Source organism: Leguminivora glycinivorella, chromosome 1 (genome assembly GCF_023078275.1).
Source record: "Leguminivora glycinivorella isolate SPB_JAAS2020 chromosome 1, LegGlyc_1.1, whole genome shotgun sequence".
NCBI classification, from domain to species: Eukaryota; Metazoa; Arthropoda; class Insecta; order Lepidoptera; family Tortricidae; genus Leguminivora; species Leguminivora glycinivorella.
The window spans coordinates 21,330,234-21,352,220 of NC_062971.1; the positions used below are offsets into that span (position 1 = coordinate 21,330,234).

Here is a 21,987-nt window from a genome sequence, read left to right on the forward strand (position 1 = left end):
CTAGAAGAAAGAAGTTTTATAGTTTTTAGTGTAAGAAAATAATCGTAGAAATTAAACTGAAAATTTAAATTGTATTCCTAAAATGGCTATGAGCTTGATGAGCTTTATTAAGTTAACACTACTTCAACTAAGTTTTTTTGCAAAAATGTAAGTTTTGGCACAAGCTTTTATCGCCTACTATACTGTTCTTTAAATAGTTATCTACAGCTCTCCGAGACGTTTCTAAAAACCCCTTACTCGATGGGGATACGACGTTTCATAACAGAGTTCCTATGACCACCTTTCTTCTCCATCATCAGATCAGCTCAATGATACCATAATATTGCATTGTCACGTGATTTACATATGTGTCCAAAATTTCAGCTCAATCGAAAACCGGGAAGTGGGTCAAATTTAGTTTCTACGTTTTGACCCAAACTAACATTACAAGGCAAGTTGAATAAAAGCTTGTAAGTAATAAAAAAGTGAGTTACCTCTTTGCAGTAAATATTGTTCACTATAAGACGCCTCTTCTGCTCTCTTGTTAAACAAAAATACTAGTGTTAAAACAGTTAGTTACTTATTAGGGTGTTTCATATTTGTATGGGAAAAATAAAATTGTGATATTTTTTCTGACTTCGCTCGGCTTTCCGTTCTAGCTCATCTTAAACGCCTATATACCAAATTTCAAGTGATTTGGACGTTGTTTAGAGGTCGCGCTTGATGAACAGTTTCAAAGAAAGTCACTAAAAATTAATATTACTCAATTTTATTACCAAAGAGTAGTTGTAAATCATTTAAAAGTAAAAGTAAGCTTATTAAACTTAAAATACAACAGTTGTAACATCTATTCTTTATGAAAGAAAGTCATCATCATCATAATTTAGCTTACAAATGTAAGCCGCAACCTTATCTTCTGTTCGCTTAAGTAGTAGGTAAGTAGCAACGCATTTTCTGTGATGTTCGACGCCTTTTAGCAAGAACTGTTTTGCTCTTCATCTTTGACTGGAGCGTTAATTTTTATTATTAAATACATTCTCCTCTTTACGGTATCATAGACTATTGTCAGCTTATCGACCAAGTCTCTGGTGTTAGGGCTACAATAATCGCTAACATCCTGGACATTAAATAGTTCGAAGACAAAAAAAAAAGGTAAGTATGAGTCTATATCCCGGTAAATATACTTAAGTCAAAGAACGATCTTGTTTTCTTCTTTGTCGTCACACTCTTGGCAGTCTTGGCAGAGTGGTAGTCGTCACATCAGGGGTGGTAGCAAGCTTAACAATGCATCGATATTCTTTAGTTACGAATTCGTAGAGTGGGCCACTGAGTGCAGCATTGACTTGGCCGGTCCATCGCATCTGAACCTAGTTTTTTTTCTGCAGCACCACATTTCTAGAACATCTATCTTCTTTTCCCTCGAAGTCTACGTCTCAGCACCGTAAAGAAGTATGGGAAAATTGGGAGATACTAATGCCCTGACAAGTCGCATTTTAGTGGCATTTGTGATGTTTCTGTTTCTCCATATTTTCCTGAGCCGGTGCATGGCGGACCCGGTGATAGCCATGTGTCGCTTGATTTCTTCCACCTATCCTGTTATCAGTGCCCTGAGAGGGCCGAGAGACCACTGCTTCATGCCAAAAACAGGACAAAAACTCATCAAAACTTGTTACTTAGAAGGAAGTCGAGCGTCCAAAAAATGACCATAAGGAACCTTACCTAGAAACTAAATGTCACGTCTTACTACTCATTTTTAAAAAAGAACTTGCTTCAATATAAAAACTACTCATTTAAATCACTTTTAAACCACCTCCTACAAAAAGTTACATAAGTTTTGTTTCTAGCCTCTCCTGCGCCTATACTAACTTCTTCAGACAAAAGTTGCCACAGAGCGCGACCTCTAAATATTGTCCGATTTCCCTGATTTTTGGTATATGGGCTCTGTATAGGTGTAGAACAAAGAAGAAAAGCGAAGTCCAAGATAAATCAAAATTTTGGAAAAATGAAACACCCTATTACTTATAGTTACAAACCTGAAAAAAACTAACTGCCTAAATTGATACTCGAATATTAGACTACTCAGCCGATGCTTAGTTTAGCTCAGTCTCAACTGAAAGATAAAACCGTGTGAATAGGTACCTATGGAAGCTATCGTGAAATCCCAAAGCTTATGTAGCATTACCAATATTAAGATAGTGTGACGAATCTGATCTAGTACTTAAATGCCATCATATTAAGTAATGCTACCGTGTGAGCATTAACGTAATCTTTATTTAGTTATTATCTAGATGATTTTATTAACTTTGCTGCACTATTAGGTGTGACGTGCCATTTATCGAATTATATGCAGTTGTTTAAAAGCATAGATATAATAATAGTATATTTGGTATCTCGTAACTACATAAAAAAGTCCAGTTTACCAGCGGCTAGTCTGCCGTTATAAATTACAATACTTATCTGTATTTACTCCCGGCTATCTGTCTTTACTGTAAATACAGAATGCTCTGTTTATATTCTTTGAAATTTCGAATGCGTTGGATATACCACAGGAATGTTACAAGGAATAGTAAATCGAGTTTGTTAATTGTAATTTTGCCAAGCGTCGTTTCGTTGTTTTATGTTGTGATTTTCTTATTCGTTTTTTAAAGTTGAACTATTCGATAAAATAGCTCCTAATTATTACAGTTTAAACCTATCAAAACCTATTAGAAAATACGTCGATCTATGATTTTATTTATGAAAATCTGTCTACTAAGAAGTTAAGAACTTAGAGCGCTGTTTGTTCAAATACAATAAAACATTTTTAATAATATTTACCTAGTCAAAGGCGGATTCGAGGATCGAATAAGACGGGTAGATCAATCAAACCCTCCGACGGTTTGAGTAGTGCTGCTGTAATCCTTGTGTTGTCTTCTGAGAGCATTGTACTAAATCCGCCATGAAATATCGACTAATTCATATCTTTTGTCTCACGGCCTCAGCACTCATTTTATTCTACAGGCGAATAAACATAAGTAATCGTCGACCATTAGTTGTCGAAGAAATATTGTGTTTCTGCTTTGTCTGGGCGTATAGATTATGTCTACTATGATGTTGTTTATTTAAGGAGTCACTTGAAATATTTTATTCGTTAATTTATCGAGGAATAGGAGTGAAGAGTCGCTAAAAGGTCAAATAGCACGGGTTCTTTAATTTATAATTTTCAAATTTTCTATCATATCTTTAAAATACCAATAGTAGGACTATATAACCTTGTAGGTATTATAACATTTTTGTATTTTTTTATAGATGCAATAGGTTCCAGAAATTGATATTTTATTAAACTATTTCTGCTGAAGATACACTACCCAAAAACTCAAACCGTACATTTAGATTCCCAGGTATCATTTAGTAGTACATACATATTGTATCCCATAAAGGGGTAGGCAGAACACATGTGGGAATACTAAAGCTTCAGTGCCACTCTTGGCATCAGCCGAAACTGTGACATTGAGTGAGGTTCCAGTTTAGATAATGTCAATCATTCTGTATAAAGAAATTGATATTTTATTAAAACTGTAAGAGTGAAGATCTATCAATTAGAATGTTACAAAAGCAAGTGCTAAGCTTTAATGAGCGGACCCACCACCGCGTCTGGTTAATGTGGTATCACTGATAAGAGGAAGACGGGCAGTCAAGTCGAGTGCTCACTTCCGGACCTGGTGTCCGAGGTATTCCGGATGTGATGTCATGGTACACGGCTTTGTCTTAGCTCCCTGATTAAAGTGTTTCATTAGTAGTTAAGTCAACATGATCATACTCGTATGGTACTCGTGATGTGGTCAATGATGACAAGAGTTGCGCCTTTGCGAGAACCCTTAAATGCATTTTGCTGCCATTTGGCTACAACGCATTATATTTTTAAATAAACTAGTCAAAATATTTGCTGGACTTTTTTATTTATTTTTCCTAGATCCTCCATCTAAATAACTAAATAAAAACATTAGTTCCAGCCAAAAATAAAAAATCATTCATTTAAGAATTAAGGATAAAGATAAAATGGCGGAAAAGTGTGAAAAAAACAGGATGTTGGCGAAGTTTAGTATATGATTTAGGCAGATTTTTTTCAGAGATAGTAACTATTTTATGTTTAAACATTTTATCATAGGGATTTCTCAAATAGTATACACCTTTCTAATAGTAATAAAAAATTTCTCATAAATTTTACTAATAATGATATATTTATACACATACTGTTTACTGATACATATACTGTTTAGTTTATAGCATGCAATCCTCTTGTCTTGATTGTTCTAATAAAAAGGTATGGTATATGTATGAACATACACACTAGACTGTAAGCAAAACAACCTGTGGAAGAGCGGTGTTCTCTTAACACAAGTATCTAATATACTTAAAAAGAGGCACCAGCACAGAAATTGTAAATTTATATTTTTGTTACTGAATAAAATTATTTTTTTTATATTTTTTTTTTATATAAATAAGATTTAGCTTATTTAACATCTAACACTGATTTAATATAAAAATCGATGTTTTTGTTTTTCCTAGAGTCAGAAAACCATTGTCTATAACATATATTCATTTCTCGTTAAAAGAAAAATCCTGCATTTAAGGGTTAAACGACTTTGTCTTAGCTCCCTGTTTAATGAGTAGGTATGTCAACATAGTCATAGTCATGGTGTGGTCGATGATGAAAAGAGTTGCGACGTTGGGTTGGGAGAATATTTCGTTTTGCATGGAAATATGTTATAATTGCAAATATTAGTACATAAAGTACATGTAAAGGAACCTCGATTTTGAAACGATGTAAAAATAGCAATCTAATCTTAGAACTTCACTACATTTTTGTCATGTTGAAACGGTGATACAGACTACTAAAATAGGATGCGTCTTTTCTATCTTTATCTCTATTGTGGTAAGAATAGACAGCCAAGGTCTAGACCTCTATGTATATTTTAGAAGGCAATGTAGGCATGTATTTATATATACTATGTATAAAATTGAAAAATTATTATTATTCAATTAATAATTTTTGCGTTTTGGCGTGAATTAAAAGACGAAGTAAAAGTGTGTCCTCGTGATAACATGAAATCACACGTAGAATATAATCATATCAGCTTCGGTGTTATCATAGCCTTATCATGGTAAGAAATTAATGAAAGATATAAAAGCGTGGCGCCGTAGGTAATTTTATATGCATCCTAAAAATATCGTCAAATAATTGCGATGATGTACGCGTGTATCTAACTGAAAATAATTCTCTTAAAAATCAAGCCGTTCAGTTGTAAATGTACTGCATGTGGGTATAAAAATATTATTTATTTATCGAATTACGGACTGACAATGAAAATACAAAACAATAACCGTATACCACTGCAATTAGAATAGAACCTTAATATCGTCTTCCACGTTAATAGTTTTTGGAAACTTTAGAATTTTAGGTTAGGGAGGTAGAAATTTTCTAAAACAAAGGCTTTTGTACCTGTAGAATATTGTATATGTGAATATTTTAAATTTATATTTGTTGTCAAAATTGCAACACAGTGATCGATATTTACCAAATAAATTATTATATAATCTAATTAAACAAACAGGTTCACCACTCTGGAACCCAATATCTTCGGCCAATCGCTACCCCATCCATGAATTATCACTCAAATTAATGGCCTGTAAGTTATAAATGGGCGAGGATTAGACCCGATCCGCTTTATTCCTATTTTACCTACCATGAAGGTTCATTGAAAACCTACACAAATTCACGGGAGCATCCGCTAATTTCCCCATCTTCCGTCCCTGTCTAGCTCACAAGCGCGGGTAGCGGTGTTTCCCTCCGACGGGCCCTTTTCTCGCGCTCGATTCATCATCGTTTCGCGGTTTGCTGCCTTCCTATTCATATTCCCGTTGCTGCCAGCCTTCGGATACCTTTATGAAAGTTGTAGATAAATATACATATAGATATTGCGATGGAAAGTCCTATTTCTTATAAAAATAATGAACAAATTTTAGGTAAGGTACTTATTCTATTTACTCCTATACTTATCAAAGACATTAAAACAATTTGTTAAGATAACTACTTGCCAAGTAGGTAGGTATTTTAAATACTAAGTAGACACTTATAGTTAAAGTCAAGTCTTGTAAGATGCAGCAAGACATGAATAAATTGCGTATAACATAACTATCTCTACAATTCAATTTTCAAGATCTTTGCATCGCAATCTAATTGGAACCCTAAACACGTTACCAAAGACACTTTATATCGACAAAAGTAAATAGCATTCAGTTGTAGTCCGTAGACATCCTCAATTAGTATTCCAAATAGCCCCGACATCGTACACGTATGTACATAAATGTAAAGAGTGGACCGCTCCGGAGGCACGAACGGCGCATAACTTTTGCACGGACGCTCGGCACGAGCCAAACAGAGTCTTACAGCTTCAGCAGCAAGTGCCGAAGTCGGGCGGCTCACGCAGAGACTTCGCCCCAGACGCGGTTTCTATTTCACCCAAGCAATAACAATCTTACCGCGCTCGTAGGTAGGTTCAAAATGATGAAGTCACCGCCATCGGGCGTGGAGTGCGGGACTTTGAGGCTTATGGTAATTGTAATAAAGCGAAGTGCAGCAGTTATGGGACGTGAGAGGTTCTAGACCAAATCCCGAGTAAGCTGTAACTTCCTTTTGGATTTTCGGAAGCCATTTATCAGTCTGATGTGCGCGTCTGGAAATTTTTCATGTTTCGTTATTGTAGCGGTGCGACATGACACGTACGAGGACGGCTGTCTGTTTATTGGCCACGTTCGGTCTCAAGGTCGTATCCGGTTCGAATCGAGGGACGTTTACGAGTTGTGAACTCAACTCTGTAAAAGTTTTCTAACAACGTTTGACGTTTCGTATTTTCCACCACAACATAATGGGTGAACACCGAAGGTACACATGTTTCTGTTTTTTTTTGTAAGGTTTTTATCAACAGTTTTCATTTATGATATTCACTCAACACTGATTTGAAACACGTAGGTTTTTGATGTAATTGCATCATATCCAATAAAGAAAATAAATAAGTATAGAGATCAAACAAAATTAAGGGAATTAAACTAACACGTAAAGCAAAAACAATAATCATAAAAAATAACTAAACGACCGCAAATACCTAAACAAATTAGTGTTTAAAGCACGCGAGAGACCCCGGCGTCCCCGGAGAGGAATCAGCAGATAAATCAGCAACCCTTCCCGCAAGCAAATTACAGACCACCTGAGACTTGTAAAAAAATATTACTAGTGCACAGTGGCACGAGGAATTAAGGAGGGTGAGCACAGTTTGGGCATTATTACAGTTCTTTTTTATCGAATTTTGTATTCGTGTTTAACACAACTTTTGTTCCTATGTACCTGCGGTACAACCTAGGATAAATTAGCAACCTTTCCCTGAAGAAAATTATACACGAACTACTAGTGGACGGTGGCACACGGAATTAAAGAGGGTGAGCATAGCTTGGCCCGTCTTTTATTTATTTTACAGTTAAATATGGTTTCGAATCACAAAATTTGTAATGCTACAAATAACATATTAAAGCTACATATAACTAATTATTAATATGTATAATTATAAAACATCTAACGGTAATGTCATAGGTAAGTAAATACGAGTATAATATGTACGACAATGTTATAACTAATTTATAAGCAGACTTGGTTTTATTTTACAAAATTGTATCTCTTGACTCTGACTACTTCTCCTTAACCAGTACATAATAATATATCGCAACCCTTAACTGTAATAAAATAGATACTTTTAAGAAAACACACGAGGGGAAATATCCAAAAGACCACCGAGGGCAATCACTGCGCACATATGGGCACAAATTACTTTCTGCGGACTCGATGACAACTGGCTGGGGATGCGGTTTGTTTATTGTAATGATGCGGATGAAATCTGTGGCGAATGGAAGGGCCCTTTGAATTATGCTGTCCTGGTACCAATGTATTGGTCTTTGCATTGTTTTTACACTAAAATTACATAAAAATCATATTTCATAACTGTAGCCTGAATCATGAATTTTTCAGTATTAACCGTTGAAAATTTACAAATTTGGAGTAAATTTTGATATGTTTATATGATGTCATAATGAGATTACTAAAATATGTATTTATAGTTACAAATACACAATGCGTCTGACTGTTACACAAGCACTCAACGTGTTTGGAAGATGAAAAAGTGTCAATTTGTGACTCTTATCATCAGTACATTAAATTTGTAGTCATTATTGCCCAGAAATTTTCATTTCTCTATTCAAAAATAGTAGCTTTTAAATAGGATGCATGCTCTCTGGTAATATTGTGGTATGGACAAAAAAAACACATTAATTGTCATCAAAGCTTTACTTTAATTATCCCTAGACTTGTTCTTAGGCTTGAAATCAAATGTTATGGACAGATTTCGCAGTAAAATTCCTAGTGAACATATGACCTCCCCGCATTAGGGTTGTAAACGATGCCATTATGTTCGTTTTCAATTTGCATAAATATTAGTGGGAGCTATAATGTCATAAATATATTACTGTGGTGATACAGATTTTATGGTGATTACAAAATTATAGCCGATCTGGTGTAGGGTGGCGAATAGCGTTGGAAGACTTGGAAGGTGCACTGATGTCGTTGTTTTAAAAGGATCCCTCCGTTTAGACTTTTAGAGGGTAGGTAATAATAAGATATTTAAATAATAGGGGCTTGAAATATTAGTTGCTACAGGAGCTAGGTAGACATAATGTTTCCGTTCCGAAAAAATGCTGAGGATCGTGACATCATGTCATTCTGTTGAAGACTACGACGTCCCTCCATAGGCGCCTGTTCCTTGCCAAACGCATGGCCACTACTTGTTGAATTTTTAGCTCTTGTGCACCTACCTAGAGTTACATGGATTCATATTTGCTGACTGTTAAACTGTGCTTTATTTATTGCAAAAATAATAATAATCGTGAAAGTAAAAATGTGATGTGTATCTGTCCGCTTGTGACTTTTTACGCTAAACCGGGAAGACCAATTTAGATTAGTCGAAATTACCCGATACCAAAGTGATAAAGAAGTTTTATGTGATCCTAAAAATTACAAATAAGTACATAAATAAAAAATTACAGATATACATATACAAAAATAAAATCTTAACTAGCTTATGAGAAACGCCAATACCTTATTGTTAATAGTGCCGGATCGAATCTAATCATTTTATCGGTATGATTGCACGTGCATAGTTCGTCATAAACTTTTATAGACAAACGTACGTAGTTGATATCATAAACCCGAGAGTCAGCCTACAGAGTCAATTCTTTGTATGGCCAATATCTCACCTCCCCAGACAATAAATTACAAATACAATACAATATTTTGTGAACTTCGCCGATATTAGTGGCCCACTATTGTGCTTACGGTGCAACTGTCCCATTATTTTGCTGTTTGCCCATCACTGGCTATTATGTTGTTATTTGTTCTTGAATGCGCTGGGGTGACTACACAATTTGTCATAAAATAAAGAGATTTATGGATGTGCGAGTACAATGCTCTTTTACAACCGTTATCTGTTTTTATAGCTATGTCAATAAAATAAAAATGATTCTAATATGGAAACCGCGATGTTGCAGTAAACATTTGTAATTATATTGGGTTACGTATATGAGAAGTTATCCCGATGATCTTTCTTTATTCAAATGATTACATGTGTCAGTTGGCCTGTGAATGTTGGTGATCTTTCTGCTGATGTTAACTTAAGTTTAAATTTATTAATTAAATCTGTACCTAAATTTGCCTTAGTAAACTAACATTAATCCATACTAATATTATAAATGGGAAAGTGTGTGTGTCTGTTTGTTTGTCCGTATTTCACGGCAAAACGGAGCGACGAATTGTCGTGATTTTTTTTTTGCGGAGATATTTAAAGGGATGAAGAGTGCCATAGGCTACTTTTTGTCTCTTTCTAACTCGAGCGTATCTGCGGACAAAAGCTAGTGTGCCATATTTCCACTTAGATATCTCATGATTGGTGTTAAATATTATACCTATATAAATAAAACACACGGAAGAAATCAGAATCTTTAAACATTAATTAAACCCTATCCCTTTCGATAGCCGTTGACCACTAGCGACAGATGCGGCAGAGCAAGGGTTACATCTGTCAGACTATCAATCACACAGTCAACAATGTTTGTTTGTTGCCAATACTCCCGATTTCACGCTGCGCTCTGTCATTACTTGACTTCTGGTTGTACGGGAAAATAATCAATTTCAATTATTTGTTTGTGTTGTCATCCATTTAGAGGTAGAATATCAACATGTGACAGTGGTTCATTTGTCACGAGATTAATTAGTCACCTATATCTATGGTTCAGATTTTGTTGTAAATGTTAAAATTTTGAACTGTATAGCCCCATGAATAATTTACATATAATCTTCTTCGATAAAGGTATTGTTTGTGGGCACGCCAAGCATTCACAAAGAATAAAGTTCTACAATATCTGAGTGGAAGCGTCGAAATTAGGAATCTTCATCTAATACCAATGCATGCATGGTTGTATTAATGACAGCGCATTTTTCTTCGAAGGTACTATTGAGAAAATACAGTACCTACTAAGTACTAGGTAACTAATCTGATCGAATCCTAATCTAGGAGACTGGTAAGCTGAAGTTGGTTGTGAACATTAGCTTAGCAGATGCGTTGTACAGTGAAATATATGAAAATAACGTTATCATCCCGAAACCACTGAAATAGTTTCTAAAACACAAAAAAACGCCGATTAACATGTGCACAGGCTATTAAACTTTGTCATCGGCAATTAGTGAAGTCGAAACTAAATAATTTAACCCCGGTAGACATGTGACACCCATTCCGGAGGCCTGTTAACAAATTAAAACGATTCGTTCTGTTATTCTAATAGGGAGGTATGGGAAGTGTTTGTGTCGAGCATATTTTGACTAAATTTATTGCTACCACGCCTCCAATACGCGTTTTTTGGGGCGGATGGCGAGACATCTGTCGCTCGAAACAAAGTCACGCCCAAGGTTTGTAAATTTTGAAGATGTTGACTTTTACGGATTGTAAAAAAATGGCAAAAAGTACAAAGTGATACCGCTGCGAATTTCTTTGGGTATATCTAAGGATGGTCCTAAGAATCCTTCCTGGCACACAAGATATATATACCTACAGTAGAACTATGTTAATTAGAATCTGATAAAGTATAAAGCGCTTATAAAGACGACATTGAATGTTTATTATATTGGAGGTAGAAGAATTTTAGAATCGGAAGCCCACATGATGTAGTAACATCGATGGCCAGTGGTCACTCGCATTTGATAGTTAAAATAAAATATTCAACATTCAGAAAACTTACTTCATCTACATTCTACAATAATACTCACGCTTCCTACTATCAAGAATATTACTTTCGATTTTACAAATAACAAGCGCATTAATCGTCTATTTTGCAACCCAAAAAATATAACAAAAAAATAATATATTGCACCAAAGTTCTAACGCCGCGACAACGGGACCCGGTGTCAGTGTCGGGTGACAGGGGATGCCTCTTTTTGTAAAAAATATACAAAAACTGTGTAGTGACGCCGGGCGGGACAGACAGTGTGGCACCGATTTTTTGTCAAATCATTTTATAGACATCATACTCATTTGTAAGTGTCAGGAGATTTTTTTGACGTTTATACCGTCACCGTTACCAATAAAGCTCTAAATGAAAATAACACAGAATTCGTAAAATATTGCTGATATTCTAGAAATGATATTTAGGTATTCATTATCATCATTCGATGGCTAATCCATATAAATGCAAAAGATTCATAAGCATGCGAGATATCAAGTTGGATACCGGTTAACTTGTTTGAAACAAATACCGGTAATTCAGTCCATTATTATTAAGATACAAAGAAAAAGAATCATAACATTCATAAGATTTAAGACTTTTCCATTAGGAGGGCGAAACACTTGACTTAATTACATCTATTATGTATATCCCAAAATAAGAAGCTACAATGTTAACATATTTCGGGGTCCAGGAAAACAGTTCGTGCAGTCAGATTAACATCAAGATAGTGGTAATCTCGAGTGACGGGCAGCACTACAAATATTTGCCCAGCCACCGCCTGGTAACACATATCTCAGGTGCATCAGTGTAACTATGTGGTCGCGTGTATGTCTTAAATTGTTTTTTTTTTTATTAAAACACACATCCAATAGTAGGTACCTACTGAAGTTTTGGCCTATGCTCAGCAGTGGGCGATTAATGGCTGAAATGATGATGATGATGGTTTTGTAAAATTTAACAGCGATTACTCGATTAGTAGTTATAGGTAGACGAGGTTATTAAATTTTAGATAAATATTACAAAACATAAAATATACTAAAAAACACCCAACTTGTCAATAGAAAAAGGTTCGATATTCAAAGTTTCTACTAACTGGCGGGGCTAGAGTACCTATACATTTTTTTTAATTTACTTTAACGAGGGGTCTCGTCTTAGGTAGGCACATTCTTTTTTTAACACACACCCCATTTTTATTAAACACATTCATACATTTTAAAAGCGAGAATAACCCCTCATAATTGAATCTAAATCCCTCGTAATTAGTTTTCCATATTTTTCGAGTAAAATAATGAGATTCGCCCTGGATTTAACAGCAAAGGTGAAAAAAATCACGAGCAACGGCAAAATCGACGAACGGAAGGCTTAAGGCAAGATTCCGCAAAACCTGCAATTTAAAATTAAAGCCACGAAACGTGTTTTTCGCCTATTTTATAAAAATCGTAGGATATGACACAATCTTCGGAGGATAAACCCAGTACCGATCACAGAGCCAATATGATCACGTAACGCGTATTTTCGAGGTTCGGGGGTGAAAAACTGTTATTATGTGGATTTAGACATTTTTGACTTTGTTGAAGGTTTGGTTTCTGTTTATTGAATATTGACATACAATATATATTAAATCTGTTCGTATTCTGTTCGTAAACGTATGTTAAATGAGAAAAAAAAACAATATTTAAATTAAACATAACATCCCATTGTATAGGTACGCTTAGAGCCACAGATCAAATTGTTCCTACTTTTGACAATACGACACAAATTGGATCAACCATCTGGCCAGTGGTTCTTATATCGGTATCATACCTTTTTGTTGAAAAAGTGACGTTGTTTCCTTGCAATATTTTAGTTTCAATGGCGTTTTATCTCAACAATAGAGTAAATTGATTATTAACTCGATATACGACCTGGTTATTTAATTTGGCTTCTTTTCTAATATTAAAACATAGTTTGCTCATAATCTAAAATAACATTTACTTTCCCCAAACAAAACATAATAGCATTAATAAAATACTGTGCATTTTAATCCCCTATTTAAATTCAATGACAAAAGCGGCAAGTGCGAGCTAATCATCGCTATATAATGCTTCGTCGATTTTGGAGGGTTGTTTTTTAACGTGCAAGCAGGACGGAAATATCAATAATATACGTGTGCAAGAAGGATAGAGTACTCAATTCATCGGAATTGACTTTAAATGATTGCTCCCGCTGCCCTTTTTTGTTCGTCAGTGATAGATTGCAAATCATTGCGTTTACGCCAGTTTCACTCCAATGATGCTGTTGTTTAAATACTCTACGTAGGTTTTATTTAAATTTTACATCAATAAATGAAAGTAAAAAATAAGTTTATTATATGTATATATTTATAGGGATATATTTTTAGTAATAATAATAATAATAATGTCATAATAGATCGATCGCAATGCCGGGCCTTGCTCGTCGACATCACCATCCCCCATGATGAGAATCTCGTGAAAGCCGAGGACAAGTCCCAGTAAGTACCTAGACTTGGCGTACGAGATAACCGCCATGTGGGATGTTGATTCGACGATCATTGTCCCGATAGTCGTTTCAGCGAACGGTCTTATAGCGAAGAGTCTCGACCAACATCTCGAGAGACTCTCGCTAGGTGGTTGGATCAAGGGTCAGATGCAGAAGGCGGTGATCTTGGACACGGCGCGGATAGTCCGACAGTTCCTCTCTCTGCAGCCCTAACCACCGGCAACTTGGGCCCTGCCCCGCTGCTGGCGGCACCCTAGGTTAGGTTTTTTATAATGTGTTTATATATTTTGTATTGTTTTGTATGTGGTTTTGTATTTTACTTTTATAATCATATTATAAAAATACCTAGCCTAAGAATTGAAATGAATAAAGAGAATAATAATAATATATTTATAGCAAGAAAAATGTCTTATCCTTATGTCTAATAATGTAATACATATTAACAACTGCTAATACAACCTATACAACCCCTACAATTTGTACATCAATGAAGGCTAAGCCCATAATGTAAAATCGTTTGTTGAGAATACTCGTAATTTAATCATATAGATTGATATGTCAGAGCTAAAAATTACGTTTTGTTTGTAGAAAATTCTGCTTTTGACAGATGGGTAACCGCAGTGACATGTTGCTCATAATGCTCATATCTTAGAAGTATTGTTCGACTACGGAAGTACGAGTAGCTTTCAACGCGTTCAGCACGGGAAGTATGGTCGCGCGATAGACGATAAAATAGCAGGCCGTCCCTATCGCACTATCTGTAAGTGCGATAGGGACGGCCTGATATTTTATCGTCTATCGCGCGACCATGCTTCCCGTGCAGTTCAACTAATAAAAATCAAGAAGAGACACATCTACGAGGGATAGTACAAGTTTTTTAATTAAAAGAAAAATTGATAAATACTTCGGGCAGAACTCGAACCCTACAACCTTTTAGAACACCGTTCAAATCACTCTCATACAACTTAGCTACGGATGCCTACTAGATGTGGGCGTTTTGTCCATGCCTTCCATAAATGCTTAAACGCCTTAAGGCGATTTGACTGATGTCGCAGGTTCAATACACTGAAAGTATTATTGTTCCATTTTTCTTTAATTTAAAAATACAAATAGTCAACATTATAAAAATAGTGAAACAGAGCACGCAACCAGACGGTCCTGTGCCCCCAGCATCAGCATGACTAATTGCGCAGCTAAACACCCGGGGGCGCGTAATCCGATATTGATGCGTCTGTAAAAACTATCCGATTAGCCCGCTTGTACCCGGGTACACGGTTATATATATACAGGTGCCGGCGATACTGTATTAAACAAACAAAGCTATTATATTTAATATCTGGAAGTACTTTAATGACTTTTTTAACAACATATTAACATATATCCTATCACATTGTGAAAAAAACAGCCCTCGGCACATCTGTTTTTTTTTTAATGACGAAAAACTGTATAAGTTTATATCCTACAATGTTTAGGACGCCCTATACGTAAATAGAAACATAATTGGTATTATCTGATATCGCCAGCCAATATAAACGCATAATGTTTCATAGGATAAATAATTTCAGCAGTAAGTATAACTCCCAGATATACTAAATTTTAACCCATGACAGACGTGAATCATGCAATTAAATATAAGTAGGTATCAAAATTAGAATCCCACTCAGACATTCACGTAGTTTTTTTTTATTAATGTTCTTTTAAACAAAATACGGGTAAATCAACATGAGGACGGCAGCGCGTATGTCATTGCATAATACACAGTAAATTTGAAAGCGTCATGATAAAATTGGCACGGGCCCGGATAAAAGATAAAATTGCGTGTCACCGAAACAGAATAATCCCTAATTTTGTATACAAACGCGGCAAGTGCACCGTCCCCCAGGCCCATTCGAACCCACACTAAAATCATTCTGACATCTAAAGGATATCATTCAAACATAGTCCATTTCGCTCGTGCTTGCACGTAGCTATATTGGTGCGAGCGAGACGCACGTAACTAAATGATATCATTCAGATGATTTTCTAATATCAGTGTACGTATAAATTGGGCTGCCCGTCACGGTCGTCACGCTGATGACGTGTGACGCTCACAATTTCGTCACGATTGTGTCGTGAATAAAACTAAAACACGTGTGGTAACAATCGATGATTATTGCTATAAAATTGTTGTAAAAATTTTATTGATACTAAATTATTGAAGCTATGGTTAAGTATTGAGGGCACTTGATGTTTACTGCCTGTGGTATATAATGTATACTATTCTATTTGACGGTAATGGGGGTGATGATAATTAGCATAGATAAAAACGACACAATTCATACAATAATCAAGCACACACCTACCCATTAATTAATTAGTTGCATTTTTTTTACAGAGTTGCCAAAGCAAATTGTCACTGTCATCATGAAGTTGATCACGGTGGATAAAACTTAAGTACGTATTTAGCGTAGGTTCATGGAAACATTTGATTTACTTTATTGACGCACATACAAGAATGTATTTACAATAGGAATAAAATCGGACCTGTATCCAGTCCTCTCAGCTGAAACTAATTTCATCAACGCCAAGAACCCAATTACGTTTTTTACGTAAAATCGAAAGCACCCTATTTATTTACCCCCGCCGTATCCCACATCCCATCTCCGAGGAGCTACACACATCTTCATAAAAATAAAACAAACGAACGAACGACTTCATCGGATCCTCGCCGCGGATCACGGACAAAAAGTCCCCTTTATTTTATTTACAAGCCCGGTGGAGTTTAAAATGGGATTTATTTGCCAATATAGAACGTTCCGAAATAGATCGTTTGCGATGTATTTCACTAAAATTCATCTATCGGGGCTTAGTGGCGATTTCCATTTTACATTATCTGCAGCAATTTGCATTTATATTTTGTACTGTATGTTCACATGTGCTATAGAATACCGAATTGTCCCTGTCAAAACAGAATTACATATAGCAGAAAAAGTTTGAGAACAGAATGTGAAATTATGAAAGTAATCCACTGCTCTCGACAGCGTTTGTAGTTTCAATAGTTTAAGATAAGATCTTGGAATATTTTTGGTTGTCATCCGAAGAAATGTTTATTTATTTGTTAGGTATAAAATGGTATAATGTTTATTTTTATTTATTAGATATGCCAATAACAAAGTTGTAAAATAGTAGTGTGGAATTAAAAAACGAGCAAGTTGATAGCATTTCTTTTTTTTTTTTAACACTTTTATGAAGTTGATATTTTTGAAAAAAAGTGTAACACTATTTTTCTACTATATTACTAGCCTTTTCAGTCTAGTTCCAGGGTTAAATCAGCTTAATTACTAGATTCAACTACTTTTGTCAATTTTAAAGCAGTTAATTTGACTTTATTTTCAAATTACTTTTCCACTTTCCGTGGATAAAATGCGTTGTACCCGCTGGTATTAAAGGGCAAAACAAAAATGTTTCCGAAATTCTGGGGGGAAAAATAACTTTTAAATTAACCCTTGATATATGGAAAGTACTCCATATGGGTTCAATTGACCTAAAATTCCCTAAATGACTGAATTTATGAAAAAAAATTATTGGCAAAAAAAAGAAATGCTCATTTAGTATAGGTTAGGCTTATCTACTGAATCGATTCTTTTGCAACCTCCTCCACCCCTAAAAGGAGGGATCGTGGAGGGATACTTTTTTCGAGGCTTAACGCTCAATAAAAGTACAACTAGTTAAAAAATACTTACGTTTAAGCTTTTCCAGCGGCTCATGATGTAGCGGCGGCGCGTGAGCATGCAGCGGCGTGTGTGCGGCTCGTGGTGCAGCGGCGCCATGAGACTCGAGATGGCCGAGCCCACGGACGCCGCCACCGACTCGTGCAGGTGCCCGCCGTGCAGCTCCAGCTCGGAGAGGCACAGGCCCTCGCTCAGCGGCTCCATGCCGGCCGCCAGCGCCTCTTTGTACACGCGGAGGTGAATGGTGAGGCCGGACGGGTCGATAGGGGGAATAAAACACGCTTAGGCGCAGCGCATTGGGTTCTGGAACAATAGTTATTCGTTTTACAAGGGGGCAAAGTTGTTGTTTATCCGCACGTGCCAATATTGATACCCGAGCAAGCGAAAGATTCCAGAAGTGGAATCTTGAGCGTTGCCAGGGTTTCAAGGCACGAAGGTTAAACAAACTTTGCCACCAATTGAAATACAAAATTTTTACCACGAATACAATACTGACTATAAAACATCAAAATAAATCAAATCCATCAATTTATTCAATATTTATGATTCTAAAATCATAAGCCAGCCAGCCAGCCAGCTTAAGACATCAAGTTAAAATTTGTAGCAAAATTGAGCTTTTTTAGTCATTTATTTTACTTATATCCAATTAAAATTCGAATTCAATATCCAATTTAATTGTTCTTATAGAATTGAATTGAAACAAACCTTTTGATTTTAATCCAATTTATATTTAAGTAATATTCAATAAACTAGGTATAAACTCTTCACAACTTTGAAGTTCTTTGAGCGTATAAATCAGCTACATATTAGCTCTACATCGTGTATTTTAAATCTAAAAGAAACATTTATCTAATTTCAAAAATTATATTGCACCTAACAAATACTAGAATTCTTCTCTCTCAATTACTATATTGTACTCAGTAACATAAATAGTTACCTACTATCTACATCTTTTATAATCACGTGATAGTCATTAAATTCAGAGCAACCGAAAAAAGTCCAGAAAATGACTCAATTTGGGCTAGTCAAGTTACTATCAGGTTGATTTAACGTTGCTATCACAACAGATATACTGCATCATAAACAGCGAGTTACAACTTTCATATTTCAAACATGTCAGTGCGTTTTAAGCACATAAAATTCACTCGCATAGCGCAGATAGAACGGCTACGTTAACTGATTTATGCCTTTAACGGGCTTTTTTACATTTCTGCGCCGGGAATTCAATATTCAGCAAAAAGAGAAGCTGCGCTGCTACGGTAGGCGGTAAATGACCTATTGAATGGCGTTTAAAGCAGGTTTTAACGTTTTAAAATTACTTGGCTTGATTTACAGCACATTGGAGTACCTGTTAATATGTGTGTTGTGTCTTTAGAAGAATGAGCTAAGAGAACTTTTTTTAGCAAAACAACAGAGGAAGAAAGTGTTTGTAACACAAATTTAACAGTTCGTAGACATAACCTAATTTGAATAGTCATAAACACTATTTAATGTGGTTCGCAATATTGTTTCTTAGATGCAGATGTGTGCAGATGCCTAGTGTGGGAGTCAAGTTGCACCACGTCGTCGGTAGGAATTACCCAGCGCTACCCGACACGACACGTGATGCCTTGTGCTACTGTTCTGATCTCACTGTTCTAAGTACCTGTGATCAGGGATTTGGTTTAATTGCGGTTTATTATATAAAAATAATCCACAATTGTATCAATGTTACTTACTATTACAACTTACAACCAAAACCCCGATCACTGCTAATTACACACCTTACGATAAATAAATATAGATGCCTACTCGTAGGTATAGGTACAAAAAAAAGTAAGAGTAAACCAGAGTCTAATAACTAAGTCGGAGTTAATCTAGTCGACTGTTAGGTATTTAACAAGATTTAATTAAAGCGAGTAATTAAGTTCACCACCCCAGCCTAGTGCCCAGTCTTAGGCTTAGCTTTGTGCCTTAATAACATATCTGTAGTACCTAGTTATTTCTCGACAATATACGAACCAAGGGCAGAAGGTCAAGTGGCATGGTCAGAAGATCGAAAGTATGAAGCTGTCTATTGTTGGTCAAGTCACAGTTTTTTAATCGAGTAATTAGGTAGGTACTTTAATTTGAATTAGAAAAAACGGTCATGTGAGTTTTCAGTTGAGGAGAGTCGTAGGACGAGAATCATAATATTTGAATACGTAATTCGCTAAGATGATACAAACGCAAAAATTAGACAAAAGAGCCTATATGTAAGCGCATACTATATGATTTCATTCATCAAAAAATTAAAAATAAACATGGTCCGTGCTTTCTATAAGTAGACTCTAGCACAGTATAATAAAGAGTACTATCGTACAGTATGGTCACTCCCGCTCCCCGCTGAAAGCGCCGCCCACCTCCTCTCGGTTACCTCACAGTTACCGTCTGTCAAAAACGCGAACAGTCGACCTGTCATATTTCACTCATACAAGCATAGTACGCGTTCACCTACACGAGCTTAGACAGTGTGCTAGGAACCCGCCTCTTTCATATATTTGATCGCCAGTGTCCGAGATGTGACTCTAGCCTAATCATACAGTATTCAAACCAATGTAGTTTATACATACATACAAACAATCACGCCTGTATCCCATGAAGGGGTAGGCAGAACACATGAAACTACTAAAGCTTCAGTGCCACTCTTGGCAAATAAGGGGTTGAAAGAAAACGAAACTGTGACATTGCAGTGACAGGTTGCCAGCCTCTCGCCTACGCCACAATTTAACCCATATCCCATAGTCGCCTTCTACGACACCCACGGGAAGAAAGGGGGTGGTGAAATTCTTAACCCGTCACCACACAGGCTTATACTTGCTAATAACATTATTTCATTTTAATAAATGCTATTACATCAAAATTCTTATAGTAGTCGCGAACTATACCAGCAAAAAGATTAGAAAGCCCAAACTCTGAAAGGTCAAAGACCTACACTTTAAGCAAGGCAGTGTCACAAAACTCGTAACTCGCATCGCACAAATACGGCTCGTATTTTCATCGAGTTGAATTGAAATCGGTTGAAGCCGGCAGTACTAATCTTGACTCGGCGGTGAGTAATTGAGCAAAGCCAAAGGCAGCAATCGAGCCGGCTGAGCCTCTCTTATCCCTTTAAACCAACGCAAAGCCTTTTTTAAGCCAAAAGATTTAAGTTGGTGAAAGTGGCTGCTCTATTAAAACGCGATTTCATTCGAATTTTACACGAACCCGTCCTGCCGCCGATAAGTGAAGAAACTCAAAAGTATTTTTGTACAGTAGAATTTAATTAAAAACGAAGTAATAACGAAATGTCAATATAAATCCTGCCCCCTAAATAATATTTTATCAAAACAATAAATAAAGAAGTAATAACAAGTATTATTAGTATAGAGATTGTTAAAATTGCAAGTACATCTATAATTTAAGGTACTGTAAAACACTTTACCTTGATTCCATATTTTTCCGATTCATATTTTTTGAAATAACATACTCTAGTTCTACACAATTCTAGTTATCCATTGATCAACTACATACATACTTATTATTTTCAATACACGACACTAAAAAACGACGTCTTACAACCGTACTCTATAGTATTTGTGTCAATTATTGACGAATACTGCTGGAAAGGAGACTACTCTCAAATAATAAGATAATAGACACAATAGAAACTAAAATAAGCTAACAAGGTGTTTATGTTCCGTCGCTAATGATAAATAACGTTCTTACGTTATGATAAATAACTCTGCGTTATTTATTATTTAGTACAAATTATACATACTCTTTTAATTTACAAAAGCCTACAAAATACCAATATTTCATAACTGTTGCCTGAAATAAAGGTTGACTCCCTTACATCATGATTATCATGAAAAACTATATTAAGAGGGTGCGCCCACGGGCGACTTTTCGAAGTGACTTTTTTGTTGCGACCATGGGCTAGTATGAAAGTGCGCTCACGAAGCGACGCAACTTTTCATACAAATACGTGGGCGCGCACCCTAAGAAGCTTATAATATACCTAATTATCAAAAATATGTGAGTGTGCACGGGAAAACGTCCCACTTTGTCGATTGCTATAAAGCCGCTTTATCAGTTTATTCATATAAGTAAATCTCGCCTTAATGATAAGTTGATAACCCACAAAGTGGGACGTTTTACTGAACACACTCACATATTATTTTATCATTAATTAATAGTCATTCGTGACAACAATTCATAAACAGAGGTTTCACATTTTATATTTTTACACGCGATGTGATATTAAATCGATCGATTCAAGAATAGTCCCCGCGTACTCACATATTGATATGATGCGGTCTATCAGCTGATATGGTATCGCATTGTCAATGTGATAACGTTACATGTGTAAGGAACCGTTTAGATGCAATCTTGAGACCATTATTTTTATACGGATAAATATAGCGTATGCTAGCAAACTGAG

The 21,987-nt window shown here is 35.8% G+C and overlaps 1 protein-coding gene across 1 annotated transcript in view; it reads right to left on the reverse strand.

The window, feature by feature from the left end:
• LOC125229148 (pituitary homeobox homolog Ptx1) overlaps window positions 1–21,987 on the reverse strand; it is a 65,762-nt gene that overhangs the window by 37,216 nt on the left and 6,559 nt on the right. Inside the window, 2 exon segments of the mRNA XM_048133932.1 lie at window positions 17,559–17,621; window positions 17,624–17,849. Coding sequence (XP_047989889.1) covers window positions 17,559–17,621; window positions 17,624–17,750 — 190 coding nt within the window. The 5' untranslated portion in view covers window positions 17,751–17,849.